The sequence below is a fragment of the Apus apus genome, chromosome Z (assembly GCF_020740795.1).
Source record: "Apus apus isolate bApuApu2 chromosome Z, bApuApu2.pri.cur, whole genome shotgun sequence".
Classification (NCBI taxonomy): domain Eukaryota; kingdom Metazoa; phylum Chordata; class Aves; order Apodiformes; family Apodidae; genus Apus; species Apus apus.
In genome coordinates, this window is record NC_067312.1 from 20,559,820 (window position 1) to 20,582,425 (window position 22,606).

Below are 22,606 nucleotides of genomic sequence, written 5' to 3' on the forward strand. Positions count from 1 at the left end.
AAATACTAATTTTTGTACATTCAAAGTTATCCATCATTACAAACAAACAAACAAACAAACAAACAAAACCCAAAAACCCCCACAAAACAGATATATGACATTTTCTGTGGAACACTGCTGCTCTACTGTTCAGTGGGAAATAGTCAAGAAAGTGGAGTCATATTCTCATTTAAATTAATGTACTCCTTTCTCAGGTAAGATTTCACCTTACAGTAAATTTCCTTACTATTTTGCTATTTCTGCTCAGAAGTAATAAGGCAAACCCATCATCTTCATAGAAAAGTTCATACTGTCATTTATCCCTTCTAGACCATTCTCCAGAAATCTTCTGATTTACAACCACACTTCATAATAACATCCTGTATCAGCAGGAACGACTGGCAAAATTACACAGTATTAACATAACAAGTAATAATCCTCCAATAACTCATCTTACTTTGCATAAACACCAGCCATCTGCTTTTAGTTCACTCACTATAAGGTCCAGAGAAATTTTCCTGAGGTACGTCAGGAAGAGAAGGTATGCCTACAGACTCCACTGCCATGCTAAGCAGCAGCCAGCCCCAACCGAGACAACTTTCCAAGGAGAAGCATCAGCACAGCCTGGACTCACCTGCACCTCCTCAAAGTCAGCTAGTGCACCTCTGAACTGTGGGTGATAGACGCTCTGGATCCTTTGTAATATTGATACCAAAAATAATATAATGATTTTACCACATACCCTGAAGTTATTGCATCTTTTGGAGAGATAGTGATTGTGAATGTGATTTCAGAGAACCAAGAGCAGAGGATTCTAAGTCTCTAAGTCTCTTTCATCCTCTCATTGGTCTCCACGTTTTGGGAGCGTGGTTTCTGTTCTTCATGGCAATTTTTTTTCCAAGAGAAACTGCAGTGCAAAGACATCCTGGGACCATTTCTCTCAAACCCTTGCAAGAGGGATATCCATGTATCAGCACAAAGCTGTCACTCATTCCCTTTTCCAGGACCCATAGCCCCCCCATAGCTTTTACTCTCATATTCTCCCATCTTTTCCTTCCCCCCAGTCACCCCTGCTCCTCCCAACACAGCAGGATTGCTATGTTAACGGGTAAAGACAGGAAAATTGCATGCTGTAGCTCTCCCAGCCTCCCGGCCTCAACATCCATCAGCGCTCCTGACTTCTTACACTATTTGTCCCTCAGCATTTTGGTGCTGCTTAACACTGTGGTGAGACTGTAGTGCTGTTGCTGTCCTGATCCATATAGAAAAAAACAAAGATTCCTGACTCTAGTGACTAACAACCAGAGTCATGCAGGTGATTTGGAAACATGGCCTGCTCAGGCCCACCAGGAAGGCAGCTCAGCTGGGCGCTGTGGGTATGGTGGGCTGGCCTGAGCTGTCACCTCCCCGGAAGCAGCCGTGAGCTGAGCTGGGTACGGGACCACTGGCAGCTTCCTCGCCTTCTCTGCTCCCTCTCCACTATGGTTTCCCTTCGGTCTCTGGCTGGGGCAGGGCTTGTCTGGCTCTGCTTTGCACTGCCAGAGAACAGCATGTATCTTGTCTAGTCCACCCCCAGGGATATCCCCATGAGCCACCTCTGAGCTCACTCCAAATGGCAGGGTAGCAGAGGACTCCCCATCCGCAATTAACAGGACAGGTATTCTCACCTACCAAACCAACGTTTTAACTAAAGGCATTGGCAACAAAAGGGAGGCAGGCAGGTATTTTAGACATAACATTCGGTGGTCAAATCAGCCTGCACATATTGGTTAAAAAAATCCTAAGCATAGGATTTTTTTATCTGAATTTTTTTCTTTTTTTCCTTTTCCTGCAAGAATCAATGGAGGCAGTCAAAAATAAATATTGTAAAGGCAGAAGAATATATCAGAAAGATACTGATTTATTTGCACAGTTGTATGAAATAAATAAGGTATGTTATTTTAGCTGACTACCCTGGAGACACCTTGAACAGTGTAACACTTTAGCAATATATAGTTCATCGACATTCTATTACTTTATTACGTTTTAATAAAGATATAGAACGACCACTTACTGCACTTATTTCAGCAAAACGCTTCCTTAGCAGTTTCTGGGAATGACTGGGACTACTCCAGTCATATAGTTATTTCATTATCTTTTAATACATAATGGCTTTAGTAAAGGATAACTGGAAAAAAACTAACTGCTTTAATGGTAGTACTGACATGGCTTTAACTCAGAAACAAGACTACTGGAGGCATGCATTTTTTATTAGGCTAATGTTCAATGAACTAGATATATTTTCTCATAGATAAATTCAGTTTCTATTCTATCCCACAGTAACACACCAGTCATTCATTTCTAAACAAAGGCTGTATTTTACTATAAATTATTTTATACCACTTAAATACAGTCCTGAACAATTAGTCTACTATGTGTTTATTAAAATGACGGTGGTTTTATAAGACACATAGAGAGAGGGAAAAAATGTGGGAGACATTAAAAGGGAAGAGCAAATTTATTTCTCATACCTAAGAGAAATCTGCCCTGTTGGTGCCTACTAAACTATACAGAGCATAAAGTTCACACAAGAAAAAATAACTAATCAAGAGACGAACTTCACTGATTGCAAACTGAAAAATCTGCAAGAAAATCATGTAACACAGATGAATGTTACAAGCTTCTGCCCTCCTCTGAGTCTCTCTGAGAGGAGGAGAAACACATGAAGCATAACACAGCACAGCCTCATGCATTCTACTATAAAGTACGTCTGCTCCCAGGACACTTATCTCTACCAGTCTACTTATGCAGCAAAACTACACATAAGTATCCCAAAATAGCCCACATGAACTATAGCTTCAGTTTACCCTCTGGCCTCTAGGACTGCATGCTTTATAATATAACTTTGTACCTGAAATAAATGTACTGAAGATTTTTAGAAGGTAGCTGTAAGTGCAAGGAGTGAACCTGATTACTGACTGGGAAAAATATGCAGTGGTTTAAAAAAAAGTATGTAATAAGTACTCGTTTAAAAAATGCTACACACAGTATTATATAAGAAAAAGCTAAACAAATTTGTTTCTCAGTATTAACTGTGAAACTCAGAGGCTGAACATCTTCAATAAAAGTGCAAAATCTATCAAAATTAAACCATGTAACTTTCTTTGGACACGTCTGTGTCGTAATAGGAAGGGGATCTTGTAAGAAACAAACCAAACACGTTACCACATTGCATCGGCAGTCCTTAAGGAGCTGGTAGATCGGGATCTTGGCTTCATAACAATGCTCATTTTGAAAAAATCTTCCCGTTTTGCTAGCAGTCAAACATCAGTTGTCTTTACAAAGATCATTCTCAAAGTACTCCATTTCGATGTATCTTTTAAAATCCTCTGCTTTTTAAAAAACCTTGAAATCCATCTCCTGTAATAATCCAGGCTGTGACGGAAGAATTCTAACACGCTGCAACTCCTTCCTTTTTCACTCTGAATTTACTCTAGCACTGTGCTATTCGGAAATGACAGTGCTCTTCTCTTCTGTCTCGAATTGCCCTGGCAGGAACTAGTCTATTTTGAATCTGTTCTCCCTGCAGGTCACATGGGAACAAAGGCAGCTGAAAAGAGTCTCTATCTCTTTCTTGCAGTTTGATAACAACAGGTTTAAAGGTCAATCGGGATTTGTTGTTTTTGGTTTTGGTTTTTTTGTGGTTTTGTTCTTTGTTTGTTTGGGGTTTTTTTGTGGTTTGTTTGGGGTTTTTGTTGGCTTGTTTGTTTTTGTTTTAAAAGGGAAAAATGCGGATGGATAATAAATGAGAGGAAAAGATCAATGTAAGTTACAGTAACATTAGTGAGTTTGCAGGGAATTTCCACTTAAGAGACATGCTAGATAAATTAGTCTCTGTGGAGTAAAAAAAGGAACAAATATTTTTCATTCTAAGTTAACGACAAGCCTTGCCTAGAAACATAATTCTTCCTTTTCTCTTTCTCCTAACCCTTGCCTAGATACTGTGAATAAGTACTATTGTCTAACTTCACCAAAAGAAAATATCCCCTGTCCAAAAGACATTCAAAACACTGAGGGGAAGTTAAGTAAAGATAAAATTCCTTGTTGACTGTTAAAGTCAAACACACACACAGACAGCTATTGTTCTAAAACACTAAAGGACAAAATACCTCAGTTGAAGAACTCTAACATGATGTCCTCGCTACTGTACTGCAAAAAAGAGATCTTTTCCTGTTACAATAAATACATTAATAGTTTATGCACTAGAAACAAACTTGCATTTATAATTTCTAGCCAAACTTATTAAAAAAGTTTTTCAGAGTGATGCCATTTTAGGAAATATTAGTGTAAACATATATGGCAATTTCAGTGTTAGAGCAGGAAAAAAGTGCAGAGAACTGGATAGTCAATATATGATTTAAATTATACCTTTTGAATGTGCTCTGATCTGTGTTAGAACTGTTTTTAAACGGAAAGAGCAAAGTTATTGCTCAACAAGTGGTTACATGCTAACAGCCATTCCTTTGTAAGGTCTTTACAAGTGCTGCAGTATACTAATTTTGATGGTAGTGCAGCTATGTTAGTAATGAAAGCAAGCACTAAAAATTTTATTTACAAAAGTTATATAGCTTTGGCAAATGGAAGGAAAACATGTTAAACATCTATACATTAAAATGTCAAAAAATTCATCAAATAGCAATGTGCGTAAAGTGTGTAAAGCTCTCTAGGACCTTTGCACTTTATTTTATAACAGTACAATAAAATGCATCACCAACTACACTGTGTATCAACAGGAAAGATCCTAACTGCCCTGGAGGCTTGTGCCAGTCATCTGCATAAAAAGTGCTCCACAACAGCATAAGGAATGTTGGTAAGGTTTTTTGCTAAGCATTCCACTTTTCATGGTTTCTGTCACCTATCCTTTAAATATCACTTAGTGGTCAATGCAGGACCTTTTCCAAGAGTCCTGTGGAATCGTAAAAGTTAACCTCAAACTGTGGAAAAGCATTTGTGGTAAATTTAGCTTAAAAGGTCATATGGTCATGTGACCTTCAGTAACAGTTGGGTCTGTCACTGTGGAGGTCACAGGTCTATAGAAGTGGATGTAAATCAAGCACCGTGTTGTGAAACTTTCTAATTCCTTAAAAAGATTGAATAGGTCATGAAGAAAAAAAAAAATAAAAATGAAATAATGGTGCTGGGCTCTAACAGAACAGCTGGCCATTCTAAAGATTTTACATTTTCCTGATTATTTATTAATTACTGATAAATATCAACATTATTTTTATATCAATGTAGGAACCCAAAATGAAAGAAAATAAAGCTTTTAAGTAAGTGGTTTCACAATGCCATACTGAAATGGAGCATCTAAAGACAGCTTCTGCTGTGCCACGGAGAAGATCTCTTAGCAGGATGGTTTATTCTCAGAAGTGTATCTGTCAAGAAGCTGCCTCTTACTTGTAGTTAATAGAAATATAACTCTAAATACACTGTAGTATATTTAGACACTAAGTATTGCTACACAGTATGAATGCACTGTAGCTACAGGCACTTAGATAAATAAGGTAGTGTTTTTCAAGGGATATGCAAAAAAAATAGTCTGATAGAGATTAAGATTGCCAATGCAGGTAAAAACTGTCACCTGTTGCTTACATACTTTCTTTTTTGGTCTCCTTCATCAGCTCCTTAGAAATAAGATCCTGCCCTCCAAGCGCCTGCCAACTTCATACCAGGTGCTATTGTGAAGAATATATCTTAATTAGCAACAAAAAGACTACAGTATTGAAACCATATTCCAAATCAGAACCTGTCCTCAGGTAGCAACCTTTGAAGCACAGGCTTCCTATAAAAAGGAATTGCCCTCACTACGAGGGAGAGCTTAGAGGCCTCTGGAGAGTGCCAAAAAAAAAACCACAAAGGAGAGAAAATGAGGCATAAAAACGAGTAACACTAATGAGCAAAAATAAAAAAACAATAAACTCCTTAATTTTTCATCTGTATTGGTAGCTTGCAAGCTGCATGCAAAGCAAAAACCAACTTTGTGATTTCTCAGCTCCACTTATCGGGGAAAGATTTTTGCAGGGAACCCAGGGATTCAATAATATGAGACAAACCTTTTCTAGACAAGTTTCTAAGGAAAGCATTATGCCAACTATGGCAGTTTGCAATAGCTTCTAAATGTACATAAAGCATATTGTGCTGCCATTAAAATCAATGGCAGTTTTATCTAAAATTTAAATACAGATAAGAACATACCTGTCCACTGTGCTCATAGAAGATGACACAACACTAATTTTGGGCCCCAGGTCTTGGTGTGGGGCCAAGTCATATAAACTCTCATTTTCTCATACTTTGGGGGATTAAGAGAGAGAGAAATTAACTAAATGGCCATTCCACTCTGACAGCAATAGAAAATTGTCAATCAGTTAATTAATTATTAAAACAGCCAGTAAGAAGCCATCAGCAAGAGAAGCACATGAGACTTCTCAAAGACACAGGAAATCACAGTATCAGATCAAACTTCATTATAAGAGTAAAGTGTTACATAATAGAGATAGACATAAATCTATGTTAATTGGAAGCAATTTTTCCCAGAAAAAATATTTTATGGGTAAGAGCTACTGCATTTTATGTTATTAAATCCAAAACACCAATATGCAAATTATGTACATATATATATTTGAAGTAGTATAAGGAAGACAAATTTAAGCATATTCATTATTGTAAACTGCATGTTTATAAAAATATTTGCATGGCTTTATATATATATGTATAATATACATAGTACATAAATACAAGCATTTATTTGAGACATGCAACAGCCATTTGTAGCGTCCAACTTGTACATATAATTCTGTAACTTCAAAAAGACTGTATTTGTTTTCCTTTTTTGGAATCCTTTTTTAGGGTGGCAGGAATAAAGGCTTATGAACTGAGCTGGTATGCCATCACAGTTAAGGCAAGTGTTGACTGCATAATTATAGTAAGCAAGAAAAGTTTTTAAATTAATGAAAATAGTAAAAGGTGGAGCCATTTATCTCAGAATTATCAAATGGTTTGGGTTGGAAGAGACCTTACTGATCCTCTAGTTCCAACCCCCCTGCATGGGCAGCGACACCTCCCACTAGACCATGTTGCTCAAAGTCCCATCCAACCTGGCCTTGAACACTTCTGGGGAGAAGAAAGAGGAGAGGACCCACGTATTCCCTAGTCTTTATTTTATCACTGACATACTTGTAAAAGCTTCTCTTGTTACTTCTTTTTTTTTTTTTACTGAATACACTAATAATAAAAGCGGAAAGAGCAGCAACAATATGTATCCATAAACTGAGATTTTGGCTGTATAGTTAAACTGTCTAAAGAAGAAAAGATATAGAAGTAATTGAATACCAATAATAAAATGTGGGCAGGATTCAATCCATTTTGAGGATGCTTGTATCTTAGTTACTCATATTCAAATTAGTAACTAATTGGCAATAAACCAGTGTTATATTGCACAAAATTGAAAATTAAAATTAATTTGAAAAAGCATGGCTTAGGGAACAAGGTGCACGATTGACTGCTGATGCTACTTTTTGTGTTTGCTTGGTTGGAGAAATCCAGAATTTCTAGCAAATATGCATTGCTTTAGGACACAGAAACACTGGCAATGTATCAAGAGAAACAGAATCCTTGAAGCCTAACATCAAGCCTTAACATGTAAAGAATGACTGGGCTCTGAAATATATTGTTTGGAATGCACATTAGCAAATGAAAGATATACAACAAACTGCTGCATCTTGATGTACAATCTTAGTTTCATCACTAATTCATTTAAAATGTATTACTTAACAAAGTATCTCTTAAAAACCTGGAGCTGGGCTCATTCAGTCAGGACTACTCTCATCATTGCCTCGTTACTATTGCATCTGGTCTTGTGCATACTTTATAGTTTTCTTTGTATATGCCTGCCAGTTTACATGTTTATATGGAATATCATTTTCAGTATACAAAGAACATGCACTGAGAACCAAACTCAACCTTTCTAATGACTAGGAGCACACATACCACAACAGAAAACATTTTCTCAGAAGCTGAGCACTGTATCAGTTAGTTTTGCCAAACTGTGAGTTGCACAGTTCATCCTAGTTCATCCACAGTACTAGTTGATCCTCTTATGTCCTGTATTGCAGAACAAGGCTGAAGGACAGAAAAGATTAACAAGATGTTCTTATATCACCTGCATGGGTAGTCTGGAGAACTAGTGATGCAAATGTAGTTTCAGAAGACATATATTTTAATAACAAGCATTAAACCAGAGAATGAGAAGGAAAGTTTTGACCCATCAGAAGGTTTTACCACAGCTAAACATGGCAAATGATTTAAAAAAATACTATTTTGTAGAGTGTTGACAGAATGCCAGGGAATTAAAACTCTGCTGTTCACTTCTAGGTGACTTCATCAAAGAGGAAAAAGTTATACATAACTGTGTAAGTAAAATAGCCGGAAACTGTAACAATTACCGCTTAGAATTCTCAAGAATGGAAAAAGGCAACCTGAAGGGCACAGAAGAAAGGTAACTTTTGTTATAGTGTTTCCTTCCTATTATTCATTTAGATTTAGCTGCCTTGATTAAGCTATATGAGTTATGAATAAATATGGTTTATTTGCTTAGTTATGACAGTATAAAGTTACTATGTTCTTCAAAGAGGCTTTACCCAGACTCAAGCATGCAAAACTCCTCACAGGTAGCATGGCAAAGAGGGCCTAATGTGAGGATACCCTGTTCTGCAGTGATGCATTGTGTGAAGACACTCAGTCCAAGTATGCTTTGAAACTTCCAGGGGCTTCTGCCTGAGCTGTACTTCAGGCAGAAAATGAGGCATTGTCTTGGAGAGAGGCCTTAAAGTCCCTTGCTCCCTCATGCAGCAAAGCCAGGTTCTTGATACATGCTGAGCTTAAAACATGTCCCTCTGCCTTTATTCTGGTTCCATTTTAATTTGATTTGGTCAGTTATGCAATTAGAGATTAGCAAATCCACTACTAACTGACCATTGGTAGTCCACGTTGTCGTGGTTTGGGCCCAACACGACAACTAAGGGTCAGCCCCATGGTCACTGACTCAGCTCCCCCACATGCACACACACTCTGGAATGAGGAGGACAAAGCTCATGGGTCGAGACAAAGGACAAGGAGGGTTCTTCACTGATTGAGGTCAAAGGCAAAACAGAATCAACTTGGGGAAAAAATAATAATTTAATCTCACACTAATCAAACACACACAGGACACAGACACACACAGAGCAGGGCTTGCATATGTTACCCCACCCCTCCCTTCTTCCCAGGCCCAAATCACTTTGTTCCCAGTTTCTCTCCCTCCTTCCCCCCAGTGGCACAGGGGGACAGGGGATGGGGTTTAGAGTCAGTTCACAGGCTGGTGGTTCCTGCTGCTCCTTCCTCCTCAGGAAGAAGGATTCCTTAAAGTTCTTCCCTGCTTCCCCATGGGGTCCCTCCCATGGCAGAGAGTCCTCCACCAGCCTCTCCTTCATGAGTCCTTCCCACGGGGTCCGGAGCTGTTCCAGCCTGGGCTTCCCACAGAGTCACGGGTGCTTCGGGAACAAACTCCCCTGGTGCCGGGGTCTTCCAAAGCTGTGTAATCAGAGTTCACAGGAAGCAAATCCACTGGCCACAAAACCCAAGATCACTCCTCCTGGAGCCTTCATGGTATGTTCCACCATGTTGCTCCGTCAGCGCAGGGGGACAGCCTGCTGTTCGCCATGGGTTGCAGGGAAAGTCCTGCTAGGGCACCTTCTTCCCCTTCTTCCTCACAAACCACAAGCACCACTCCGCTTCCTCAGCACAGCTCTTCTCCTCCAGCACAGCTCTTCTTCTCCAGCATAGGTCTTTTACCCCCTCCTTCTCTGCTCGGGTCTTATCTCAGTTCTTTCGTATGTTAATCGCTGAGGCACATCTATTATCTCTCTAATGGCTCCTTGGCTGGGTTCGGAGCAGGGGAACTTCTCAACTTCTTATCAGAACCACTCCTGTGGCCCTTCCCCAAAAAACCCACCAAACCTAACCAGAACACACGTGAACTTGAGTTGCAGAAATAAAGCTTTATCTTAGCTAAATAGTTGCTTAAAAAGAAACCTTTGTGTATCATACTTAAGTCAGTGCAGAGTTAAGCAGCACCTATATTTTACAAATTATATATGTCAGTCTTTTTGGCTAAAAAAGGTAAAGACTAACATTTTTAATCTTCTGTTAAGGAAGCAGAGGCTGCTAGGAAAAGCAAGAGGAAACTTTATATTTTTACAAAGATTTTGTAATTGAGTCTGGGGCTGGACAAAGTTACTGTTAAGTGTCAGGCTCACTGCTTTGAAAATGGTACTATGTAGGGTATCTCCTGTTTCATCATCTTGTTCAAAAGACTGGGACTGAATACCACTCAAATGTAAAATTAGAGGATTAGGGAGAGATGTCTGGAAGACACACATAGGAACACCACAATTCCAGTAAGACTATATATACATATTTCAAGAATACAACATATACCAACATTTCAAGAAGACAAAGCTTATATAAACAACCTTAAAATTTACACATACACTTAAATTTTATGTATGTTACGTAATCTTATATATAAAAGCACTGTTTATTTTTTTAAAACTTTATTTTGTGCAGAACAAAAATCTACCACTAACTGCAAAGCTTTATTCTCCAACCACACATATTCTAAAACAAGTATGTTTCAGTAACACTTTTGTCTTATTGGTTGCAGTGAAGCAATCAAATATCAGAAAGACTCCCTAAAAACAGATCTGACGTGGGTTATTTACATCAGTGTAACAGTAAAATTTTCTACAAAAAGCATAGTGGATTTCCTCATGTTCTTCACTGGAAACTTGGCACCCATAGGTATTGGACCATGACCTGAATGAGTCAGACACAGATAAGACTCCTATTTGGTAGAATGACATCATCCATAATTCTTAATCCTTCTGAAAAAAGGAAGTAAAATTAAATCTAAATTATTAATTATGCTACCAAACCTTTATTGAAGATGAACTACACCTTTAGGACATTAATGTTTTAAAAAAATCCACCTGGATTTGTATCAAATTCTCTAACCTTGTTTATCTTCTATTTGGTTTTGAGGTATGGAAAATGTGAAAGACTTAAACCAGCTGGTACAGGGAGAAGAAAATAGCAAGCATTTTATATGAACACCCAGAAGCAGAAAACTGGTTTGATTTTTAACACAAAACTGTCAAACACAAAACTCTAGTTGAAAGAAAAAAAGCTATGTGTTTAAAAATGTGGCAACTTACAGGACAGCATTCAGTGAGCACAAATGAAGGTTAAATTGAGAGTACATTACTTGCCATGAATTATTCACAAAGAGCTAAACAAAGCACTAAGGAAGGCATTTTCTCGGTAGCCTTGAGCTGTCAGAAGGTTTGGTTGCTGATTTAAACTGGTCAGCTAGGCTGGAGCTATAGACAACTCTGATAAGCACTTGCTGGGGCAGTCTACTTCCACTTAAGACATATATTTTAAGATAGGGAGAATAGCTCCTCATATCTGTCTATCTATCTTTCTGTGAACTGTGGCTGCCTGCCTATTTTATGTTAGAAACCTAGATTATTTTGTGTGATTCAAGATATACTTGATAAATCCTATGGTACCAGCCTAAAATCTATAAGCTTCTCTTAAAAGTTGGGTTTTTTCTCTCTTCACTCTCTTGCTTGTAGGAGCTGAACTGAATGAAGATAGTATTAAAAATGTTGCTTTTATAGAAATCTAAATTTCAAATTATTTTCATATTTGGCATCACATTTTATATTTGGATCGCATGAGAGATTAACAATGCCAATAAATTACCTCCCCAGTCCATAATTAATGTAGTAACTATCATGGCTCAAAAAAATTACACCTCTGACCTCTCACCCCTTCTCACAGGAGTGGAGAGTAAAGGAATCAAAAGGAATTTATATATATATATAGTACATCAGCTACGCCTACCATTTAATACTTATGTAAGACTGAGTTGAGTTTTCATATTCACTAATTCTTAATTTTTCTCCAGTTTAGGGCTAATTTATTAATTCTAGCAGAACTCTTAAATTTCACTTTCATCGCTTTTTATTTTTGTTTATTAGACAATGCACCAGGCATAAGTAAAACATGATTGCAGAGTAAATCTCAAAGAAACTGTCAGATAAACTGACTGTTAAATACCACCAGAGATGACAATTTCCAGAAACCCCATATTGTTGTGGATATAAAAATTCAAACAATTGGAGGCAAGCATTTCAGTATGGCCAAGACAGTGACACAGTAGAAACAGACAATGTGCACCCTTCCTCTTTGCCCTTCTATCATCTAATCTTTGTGTTATCAAATTCATGACAATATGTCATATTATATGGGTTTCCATAGAAGCATATTTATATCTAGGACAGCAATTCTGAAACCACTGAATTTTACTTGATACTGGAGTTTTCCTTTCACATACTTTAATGATAGCCTTCTAATACAGTAAATCAATCTATTATATTTTTTTATGCTTTCCTTCAGAAGTTCATGGGCAAAGCTATTTCTGTTTTTATCTACTGAATCCAATCCAGCTAACTTCCTTCCAGATTCTTGTTGTTCAATGCAGATGAAGGAATCTTTAATTAAAAAAAAAACCAAAAGGAAAGACACTAAGTCTTTGTCTTTCTTGACTTACTTTTTTGTTTGTTTGGTTTGTTTTTAAATAAGCAGTGTTCATCAACCTGACAATACCACATTTCCTAAAAAAAAATAATCAATGTACAATTGCAATGGGAAGTCCTATCTCTTTAACACATCTGCAAATCAATTACTGATTAACTACCTCAGATACTTTTCAATGGCAACAAAGAGCAGTTCGAATTGCTTAAGGAGTCTGGACTTGATTCACTCATTTTCTTACATAAGAGTACCTCTAAAAGAATACATATAACCAGGTATCTTTCAACTTTATATCCTTTTATAGTTTTACTTTCTCAAACACCATAAAATCTAAATATTAAATTGTCATTTATTTGAAGAAATATGAAACTTTTCTCTCCACTCTTTTATGAATGAAACAAATAATTGAATGTTAATTTTCCTCTAAATAACTTTCCATTTAGAGGAACATGCTTTTTCAAATAAAAGCTTTTGGCATGGTAGCTTTTTAGAAAGGTTAGATGCACACATTCTTCATAAGGCAAACTATACAGTCATGCCTGTTACCTATTATAAAATAAAGTTGTAACATACAAAAGTTAAAAAATGTTACATCAATTATAAGTTTTGTCTTCTAAATAGCTCTAATTGTGTTTGCCTAAATCTCACAGATTTTCAGTATTTAATTTGATCTTGTATTGAGCAATGCTTCAAATGATCTCTTCCTAGCCAAATCTGATTTTCATTCTCCTTGAGCTCTGACAGATTTTGAAGCCAGAAACTACTCCTTGACTCTAGAAATTCTTCCACACTCAGCATTCTCTGTTCTCTTATTTCAGCTCTGCTGCCCAACTTAATTCTTGTTTTGTCTCTCAACTTTACACTGCACCTTCTCTAAAGCTAATTCCATAGCCCTTTGTTTTTGACATCTTTTTTATCCACTATTGTAAATAGTTTTAAACACCAAGTTTATGTTGAAGAGCCATTATGTAATCTACTGTATTAGATTCTTACCTCATTTTACCTAGCCATGGTTCTCATTCTGTTTTCTGATATTCCCATACATGCAAATACTTAAAACTGAGCTTAAATGAGCATTTCCTTTGCTTATGAGGAAAGGCTGAGGGAGCTGGGTCTCTTGAGCTTGGAGAAGAGGAGACTGAGGGGCGACGTCCTCAATGTTTACAAATACATTAAGGGTGAGTGTCAGGAGGATGGAGCCAGGCTTTTTTCAGTGATGTTTAGTAATAGGACAAGGGGCAATGGGTACAAACTGGAACACAGGAGGTTCCACATAAACATCAGAAAAAACTTCTTTACTGTGAGAGTGTCAGAGCACTGGAACAGGCTGCCCAGAGAGGCTGTGGAGTCTCCTTCTCTGGAGACATTCAAAACCCACCTGGACGTGTTCCTGTGTGATGTGCTCTGGGTGATCCTGCTCTGGCAGGGGGGTTGGACTAGATGATTTTTCAAGGTCCCTTCCAACCTCTAAGATTCTGTGATTCTGTGATTACCTTACAGGTTTTCCTATTACATGGCTAGCAGTCTCACTTATTCATGCTGCCCTAGAATGTTTTCAACCTTTATCCTTCCTCTTGGCCAAGCCAGCCTGGCTATGGCTGAATATCATTGTTTCTACTTTATCAGATAATTCCTAAGAATTATTCTGTCCAGAGTCCCAAAACATGATCAGACCTTTACTACCTGTTTCTCATTGGATTTGGCTGGTATCACCACGTCCTAGGCCATATCTCTCTGCCAGACTAGTTCAACAGTGTAAGTCTATTTGTATGTCCCTATATATGGTGTCTTCTTGTATGAAATCTCTGTTTTCTACATTAATTCTATCCTCTTTCTGCTAAAACATTTTCATTTCCACTGTTGCTATTAGTTTGTCAAAGAGTTTACTTTAGTCTGATAATAAAGCCTACTTCAATTCCCCTTTTGCTTCTTTCTCAAGCTTTCTGTGCTTTTCATGCAGGCTCTGAGTGCAGGGGAAAAGTCCCCATCAAATTTCATATCCCTTCAACCTTCTCTTTCAAATCACTCCTCAAAACATGCTTTTCTAGAGTAGCCAGAGAACAGCCACATCTGACAATGGCTAGAGAACAACTTGGACTTCTATTTTGTGTAAGCTTATGTAAAATCCTATGCTTGCTGTGGCCATGGAAATTTTGCTGCTTCCTTACAATCAGAGTCACATGGGCTACACTTTATGTTGAGTCGTTCAAGGACCCCTACTGTTAGTGCATCATATTTCTCACAAAAATAATTAGCTCTTTGGAAAAGTTTGTATATGCCACACCTTGAATCTGTTTTGCCCATGCTTGAAATTTGAAAATATGTAAGCACTAATTTTAGTTCTTTAAAGTCTGGGCTGATGCTGGTCACAAACACAGTGTAAAATCAGAGTACAGGTATTAAAATGTGTTTGGTGTTTTGCTTTATATAAATAAAATAACTATGCCAAGAGAGATTTATAGGATGCTGTATTGGAAATGTATACTTAATGATTTTTATAGAAATTTACACTATAAATAAATAAATCTAAATTTCAGTAGGTAGTCTATGAAACTACTTAATTAAAACAGCATGTGTAAAACAGAATGTGCTCAGTACTGTTTGCTTGTGAGACCATCTGGGCTGTATTTCAATGTGTTTGCATGAAACTTAGAAAAACCAGAGTCAGCCTTTTCATTCTACAGTCATCATTTTACATGTAACTTTGAAAGGTGGTTTGTTTGGTTTCTATTACATGTCCAAGGGAAGGTTAAAAAATAAAACATTGTGGATTGCAAAGACTATTCTGAATTCTTATTCTAATTTCCACCTTAAACTATCTATGAAAATACTACAAAAAAAGACACTTCTCTAAGAATATGTAAAAGCTTATTGAAAATAATTGATTCACTTAAAGAAAACTTTAGAAGGATTTAGAGCTATAAATATTTACAATAGTATGGTTCTTTATTTGATATCTATACAGTTTTAACAATTTAGAAAACTATGTTATATTTGATATTGCAAACATTTTTAAAGACTACTACTAACATTAAATGTTGGCTATAATTATATTATTTAAAATGCTCCAAGCTCACAGGCATATATTTCATATATATTATCTAGCCTGGACTAGCATACAAAACACTGTGGCCTTTTTTACAAAGCACATCAAGAGAAAAATATCTGTCTCTTGAAAATGAACTAATAAAATGGTGAAATTTATTTTGATGTTTAAGCAACTTCTATATATGTAAATAAACTCAGTTCTGCAAAGTCAAGTCAAGCTGATGAACACCCAGATAAGCTGACATTTAAGAAGAGGAAAATGGGCTGAGATCTTTTTGCCCTTTTGTTTCTTTCCATCGTGTTCTTTTGTTTTGGAGAAGAACACAAATAAATGATTCACTTTTGCCTTTTACAACTGAAAAAAGGTCTTGGCATATAAAACATTTCTCAGTTAGGATGCCATTCTTGCAAAGATAGGGATGACCTGCTAGGACATTTTGCCTAAAACGTTGTCAAGCTAATATGTATTCTTCTGATTGTAGTTGAAAAAAATATTATTTCTTCAAGTTTAATTGTAAATTGTATTTGTCAGTGTTAATGAACATAACAATTTTATGAACATTTGAAGCTTAGTTATCCTAATCTTCCTTGCTAAAAGAAAGTCCTATAAACAGTGCATTGGAAGTTCTCCTAACACATGGTTTGCATTTGCACTGTTTTTCCTTCTAGCATAAGAGTTTGCCCGTCAGGCCCTCTACTGATGACTTACTTTAGGACCCTTGGCCAGTTGGATCAAAAAGTCATCATTTTGAGAAAGCTTGGGGCAGAAGTCTTTCTTCTGAAAAGGTTTACACAGAAGTAGATAATAACTACCCCTTATTCTGCCAATATTCTTTCTCAGAAAGGCACCTAAGGAAATAAAGACTCAAGAAACTTTCTGATAATTAATAAATTTTCAACTACCTAGAGAAAGAAAATAATCTAGTGACAGAAAAACATTTTTTTTTTTTACTCAAGCAAGTAAGAAACAAATTTAATTGCAGTTAAATTTATGATTGCAGTCCTCAGCTTTGTAGTTCATAAAAGATTCATGCCCTCTTGTTTGAGGATATGCATATTTGTTTAATACAGGCCACACAAGCACAGTTCCAGGGAATGATGCAGTAAGATCAGCAGCACAGATGTGTGCCAGGCTGCACACCCCTGGAGTCTCAGAGGTCTCAGGGAGGAGGCTGAGCTCTCAGGAATGCACAGAGTACCTTCAGGTCTACTCATTTACAGCCTTGTTAGGGATGGCCATTTATTTCTGAAATGTGGGGCAGCAGCTATTTGTACCAGAACAATATCTGCTCCTAACTTCTAAAAAATAAGAATGTCAGAGAAATATTGTTTTGTTTTTTTGAAATAAAACAGGTCAAGAGCTGAGACTATTCTTCTAGGATCTGAATCCAGATTTTCAAAACTGTAGATACTGACAATAAAATCTGTAGTACCAAAAAAACAGAGCTTAACATATTAATTTTGTAAGTCCATGTTTAATGCAAGACATTTCTAGAGAAGTCAGATTTGCAGAAGATGCCTTCAGAAAAGTGAGTTGACAGTACTACAAAAAGGGAACAGAGCTAACACACTCATTTAATCTAGATCTACAAAGCAGTAAACAAGACTAATATGTGTTCTTAGTTTAATTCTGTTCATTAATTAGACCTAGAGAAAAAAAAAAAAAAAAAAAAAAAAAAAGCAGCACCTGTAAAGAAGGGATGCTTGAAAGGGAAAAAATAGCAGATCCATGGAGAGCAAAAAAAGAGAAACAGCATCTATAGGATAAAAATTGGACAATTGGGGAGGATGGGAAAAAGTTAATATTGAAAGAAACAATGTATCTGTGGTTTCTTTTAATTTTAATGTCCAGTAAAATGATAACCTTTAACTCCCAGGCTTGCTTTTAGAAGATACTGATATGTCTTTTGTGTGTCACACTGAGGGATGAGATACATACAACATAGCTGCTCTTGTTTCTGACCTTCATCCGTCACTTAAAAAAAAAATTACTCCAGATTGCAGAACGTGTGCATTTTAACTCCCACAGTTTCTATCACAACATGAGATACAGTTCATTACACTGAGGAGGACCAGATGTAGGATCTATGGATTTTGAAATACGTTAGTTGTGACGGCTTTGGAGATGCATTAACCTGGAAGCATTAAAACTTTGCTTGTGGGCCTAAAAAAATTGCCTTTTTAGCTTGGTCAATTTTTTCTGGTTTAGTTTTATTTTCTGAGAATGCCATTGAAAACAGATCTCCTTCAGCTCAGTTTAGAAGGAGTTAATGGAGCATTAGAGAAAAAAAGTAAGAAAAAATATGCATTGAAGCTTTAGAAAGACATGAGTTATTTCCCTGACACAAAGTTCTCTTCAACTCTTATCAGCAACTGAAATCTTAACGAGTAAAAGACATTGCACATCAGAATAGTTAAAACACTTTTCTGAGCAACAGTAAGGCCTCCTCTAAACAGTCATCCTTTCATCCTTTATGTAGCCTGGTTTTAGTCTATTTTTAGTTTGAATACGAAACTTATTTGATCTTTTAACACTTGCAATATGTAGTACTTAAAACAAAATTAAAAACTTGAGTCTTTCTCTCCTGCATGGACTTATCCACAGATACACGGATCTGGTAGTGCGTAGGCATAAATCTGTGGTTTAAATCTGAATATGCATGTGAGCACCAGATTCAAAGTTATCCTACTTCAGCTTTGTTAACATAAGCCCTTTTGATAAGCTGGAGCAGCCACACTGGAGCAACAGAATATGTTGCTCTTCCCTCGGTAGGTATACCACTCAAAAAAGTAACCTGTTTACCCAAAAGTGGAAAATATTACATACATTATAAACAAATACTACTACTAAAAAAAAACCCCAAACAAACCGCCAACAAACAACAAAAAACAACCAACCAAAAAAACCCCCAAATAAACACAAAAAAACAAGAAAAAAACAAAACAAACAAACAAAAAAACAAGCAGGAAAACAAAACTAAACATAAACAAAGAAAGAAACAATGACAAAAAAAGTGTGCCATTTTAAAATAAGACCTGACAGAATACTTCCTTTTCTTCAAGTCAGACTTAAGGTTTCCATTCTGCCCCTATTGTTTATTTTCTTATTAATATCTGAAATTAGTTTGGGATCTCTTCAGGCTCAGCTGATGAGCTGTTATTCCTGAAGGACTAAGCTCTGCTACAGCAGCCTCTTAAGCACACAAAGTGATAATTAACTGCTCAATAATTTTAGTTTACATGACAGATTTTAGATAGACACACTAATTTTTACTCTGTTGAAAGTGATTTATAAATTGAAGTTGAGGGCTGGTAATAAGACTTTCTTGCCTAGTTTTACATTATAAATTCAGCAAACATCATCTCTATGTTATAGGAAAAAACAGAAAAAAACCCCAGTAAACAGAGTGGTTCCTTAAATTGGTGGAGAAAAATGTACAACCTATAATACATTATAAATATTTTTTTAATGCCAGTCTGCAGGAAGAGTAAGGTAAGAATCCTCATCTAAGTTGTTTTTTTTGGGGGGGGGTTGTTTGTTGTTTTGTTTTGTTTTTTTTAAATTGTAATGGTTTGGCTTTTTTGTTTGCTTGTTTCTTTTTAAATATAATGATTAATCAATAATAATAATAACAACAACAACAACAACAACCTAAAACATTAAGAATGAGCCAAAGTATTATTTTTCTGCTAAGTATGAAAATAAAATATTTTTTCATAAATGTACTATGTGCAAAGTGTTATTCTACCAATGATAAATCAAACTGTAGTGCCATTACCTATTCTTATTGACAAAACAAACAAAAAGAAGGTAATTAAAGCAGGAAATTTGCTAGCCAGAAATAAATTCTAAACACATGGCAGAAATTCTGACATTACTTCAACTAAGTAGCAGGAATGGATAACAACTATTATGAAAAACAATTATTCACGTTATATTTTAAAATATTGAATATAAAAACGTTTCTAAGCTACAGCTATAAAATTTACTGAAGGAAAAAATATCTCTTTCCTTAAGTTCGTGAAGACATTATGCCTTTTTAACAGTATACTTACACTTCACTTTCCTAAACTATCCCGTAAAATTGCAAAAATGATGCTGCTGCACCAGTTAGGGTAAGAGCTGTAGGACTTCAAATACAAATGCCTAAGAATACTTTAGATTGTTACCACAAACTGCTTTACATTGTTTCACATTATTACCATAACACCTAAAGAGGCTACTCTGAGGGAAGTGACTTTGTAAACCCAAAGAGCTGGCATGAACAAGCCCGTGTCTTACCAAAACAGTGCGTACTTGTCAGTAGTTTAACAATTATCCTTTTATGTTAACAGTCTATGACACTTTGTGGTGAATTAAATGTATCAGGATCAAAAAATAGATTTTACCAAAAAGATATGCCATCTAAACCATTCATAAGGGAAAATAATGACAATAAATTGCTAATAACAACCATTTGTTTCTCTATCAAAGTGAAGCAGCTGGTAAACTTCAGCTCCATCAGACAGTTCTGCACTGTAATAAATAACTTTCTCTGACATACTCTGACTGCTTTTTATCCTCTTTCATTTAAATTTGTGTTAGATACTATATAACAAAAAATGAAGGCAATAAAAACAAATGGTCCAAATTCTGAAATATCTTTTTGGTCAAATATCAACTCTTCCTTTGAAAAAGTGAAGAGAGTATAAACTTAGCAAATCTCTCTCTCCATGGAGAGAGTCCAGTTCTTCCAGGATTGTCTGCTGCTTTCTCTACATCTTAAAACAGTCCCATTATGCAGTCGGGAAATCTACATCTTGAAAGGGTATCAAGGAAGAAAAGGCTGTTTAGTTCTGCAGGCTAATAGCAGCCTGGATGAACCCCTCATACTAAGACATAGCAACTTGCTACTTTGAACTCCAGCAGAAAGCATAGGGCATGGTGAGGAGCAGTCCGAGTCACACTTCTACCCTCTGTGCTGTGAAAAGTAGAATTTTGGATAAATAAAGTTTTCAGGACGTGACTCATGAAGTTACATTATTCTACCTTGCCAACTGCTGAAATATTATTTCCAGTCTCAAAGACTAACAGATTTTCCTTGAAGTTCCCAAGGTCCAGCTATTAGATGAAAATCTCAAACTGCATCTAAAGAAAGCTCCTGGATTTGGTTTTGGGAAACCCTTTGAAACATAATGACTTGAGGAAGTTAAAAAAAAGAAAAAAAAAAGAAGAAGAAGAAAAAAAAAGAAGATGCTTTCAAACAAATTTAAAGCTGTTGGAGTTGACAGTACTGTAATACAGCCAAGTAGAATATAATATACTTCAGGAAACAACTGTGATCAGTTTATTTCAATGGAGCAGAAAGGGAGTAAATCCTTCTTAGTTTGAATGCTACCATGTAATACTTAAGCCCTGGACCAAAGATCTCTCCAGATGAGTATTTTGGCTCCTCACATTCTGCTCGGAGGAGCAGGAAAGGTTAGTATTATGGACACCAGCTAGTCCCAGTCCAACAGCTGGAAGGATTCCTGGGCTGTTTTATTCACTGTGTAGATACAACCAAGGAAAAATTAAGACCCTCAGAAGGCACTCACCAAAACCAATCCAGCTAGCACTTTCTGATACCATCAGGCTATCTCAAAAAGAGCTTTCACATAAAAATTGTACACAAACATACAGTTTTATCCACTGTGTAGATAAGACAATCATATTATGGTATGATTACATGTTTAACAGACACTACCTGGATCATCACACATTTCTATTTAAATTTTATATGGATTTTCAGGCTAACATTTGGTATTTTGGGGTGTCTAGACTGAAAAGTATGCACAGCACAATTAAAATATTCTTTTTAAAAAATCTTTTTAATGATGTCCTAGCAGTCAAAGCTAAGTAGCAGAACTATAGCTGCAAAACTTAAGCCCTTGATGGATCACATAGGTATATGTTTCCCTGCATATGAGAATGAAATATTGTTGCTATTTTGAAACAGATTTTAATGAGATAACACTACATTTAGCTGTTGGCTCCAAGTATAATTTAGAACACCATCTGTGCTATATCATTAATATTCTTATCTATAAACAATAAGTATTATTTTGGCATTAAAATGTGCTGGTATTTGCACTGTAAAAACACTCTAGCTATAATTCTTTCCATTTTCTATTATCTCAAGCAGAATTTAACAGAAAACAGAACTATATGTATTTTTATGCTGAATTTAAATAAGATTAAAACTATGCTATGTTCCAATATGCAGTGAACTGTGTCATATGAGAGAGAGCTTAAACAGAGACTGTGGCCAAGAGGAAACACGCAACAAATACAGTTTGCGACTTGCACACTTAGCAAGACTACACAATTTCTTCATTAAGGGAACAATCTGGATGCTGGGACTAATGTTAAGAAATTGCATGATATATTTTTTTTTTCCTTTGTATTTGAAATACAAAAATATCTGCAAAAATGAGTATGCTGGTTCAGAAGGGTGACATGATGAAACACACCTCTTAGTCTAATGTAAACTTCTTCCTTATTCTCGGGTACCAAGGACATTTCTGTTAAGGAGCTCATCACTTCTAGATATCTCACAGCAAAATCATGGGAGTCTTCTTACACAGTGCCTAGAAGAAACTTAATTCTCTCCTCTGCCACCAGTAAAAGCCTAACTCAGCAGCTTTTACTTCTACTGTTATATAGACATGATCCTGTTTTAAAATTACCAGTTTTCTGACTGTTCCATCCCTGGTTCAATGGAGTGCAAATGATGTTGAAATACTTGGTGTGGCTTCCCAAGCTTGATACAAACCAGATGAAATCTGGTACTTAAAACAGCTGACTTCTCTGCTTTTCTCATTTAATGTTTGCTTGACCATATTACTTTCCATTTTTGTTTTATAAGTAAGAGGAGCAAAAGGC

General features: G+C 36.3%; 1 protein-coding gene across 13 annotated transcripts in view; it reads right to left on the reverse strand.

Moving 5' to 3' along the window:
• The window catches only part of PDE4D (phosphodiesterase 4D), a 550,182-nt gene that overhangs the window by 140,614 nt on the left and 386,962 nt on the right, over positions 1-22,606 (reverse strand). Inside the window, exon 1 of one of the 13 annotated variants that reach the window (XM_051642413.1) lies at positions 3,184-3,479. The exons of the other annotated variants lie outside the window; for them this stretch is intronic. Within the exon in view, the coding sequence (XP_051498373.1) occupies positions 3,184-3,248 (65 nt within the window). The 5' untranslated portion in view covers positions 3,249-3,479. Of the gene's footprint in view, positions 1-3,183; positions 3,480-22,606 lie in introns of those variants that run through there. 13 annotated transcript variants of the gene reach the window in all.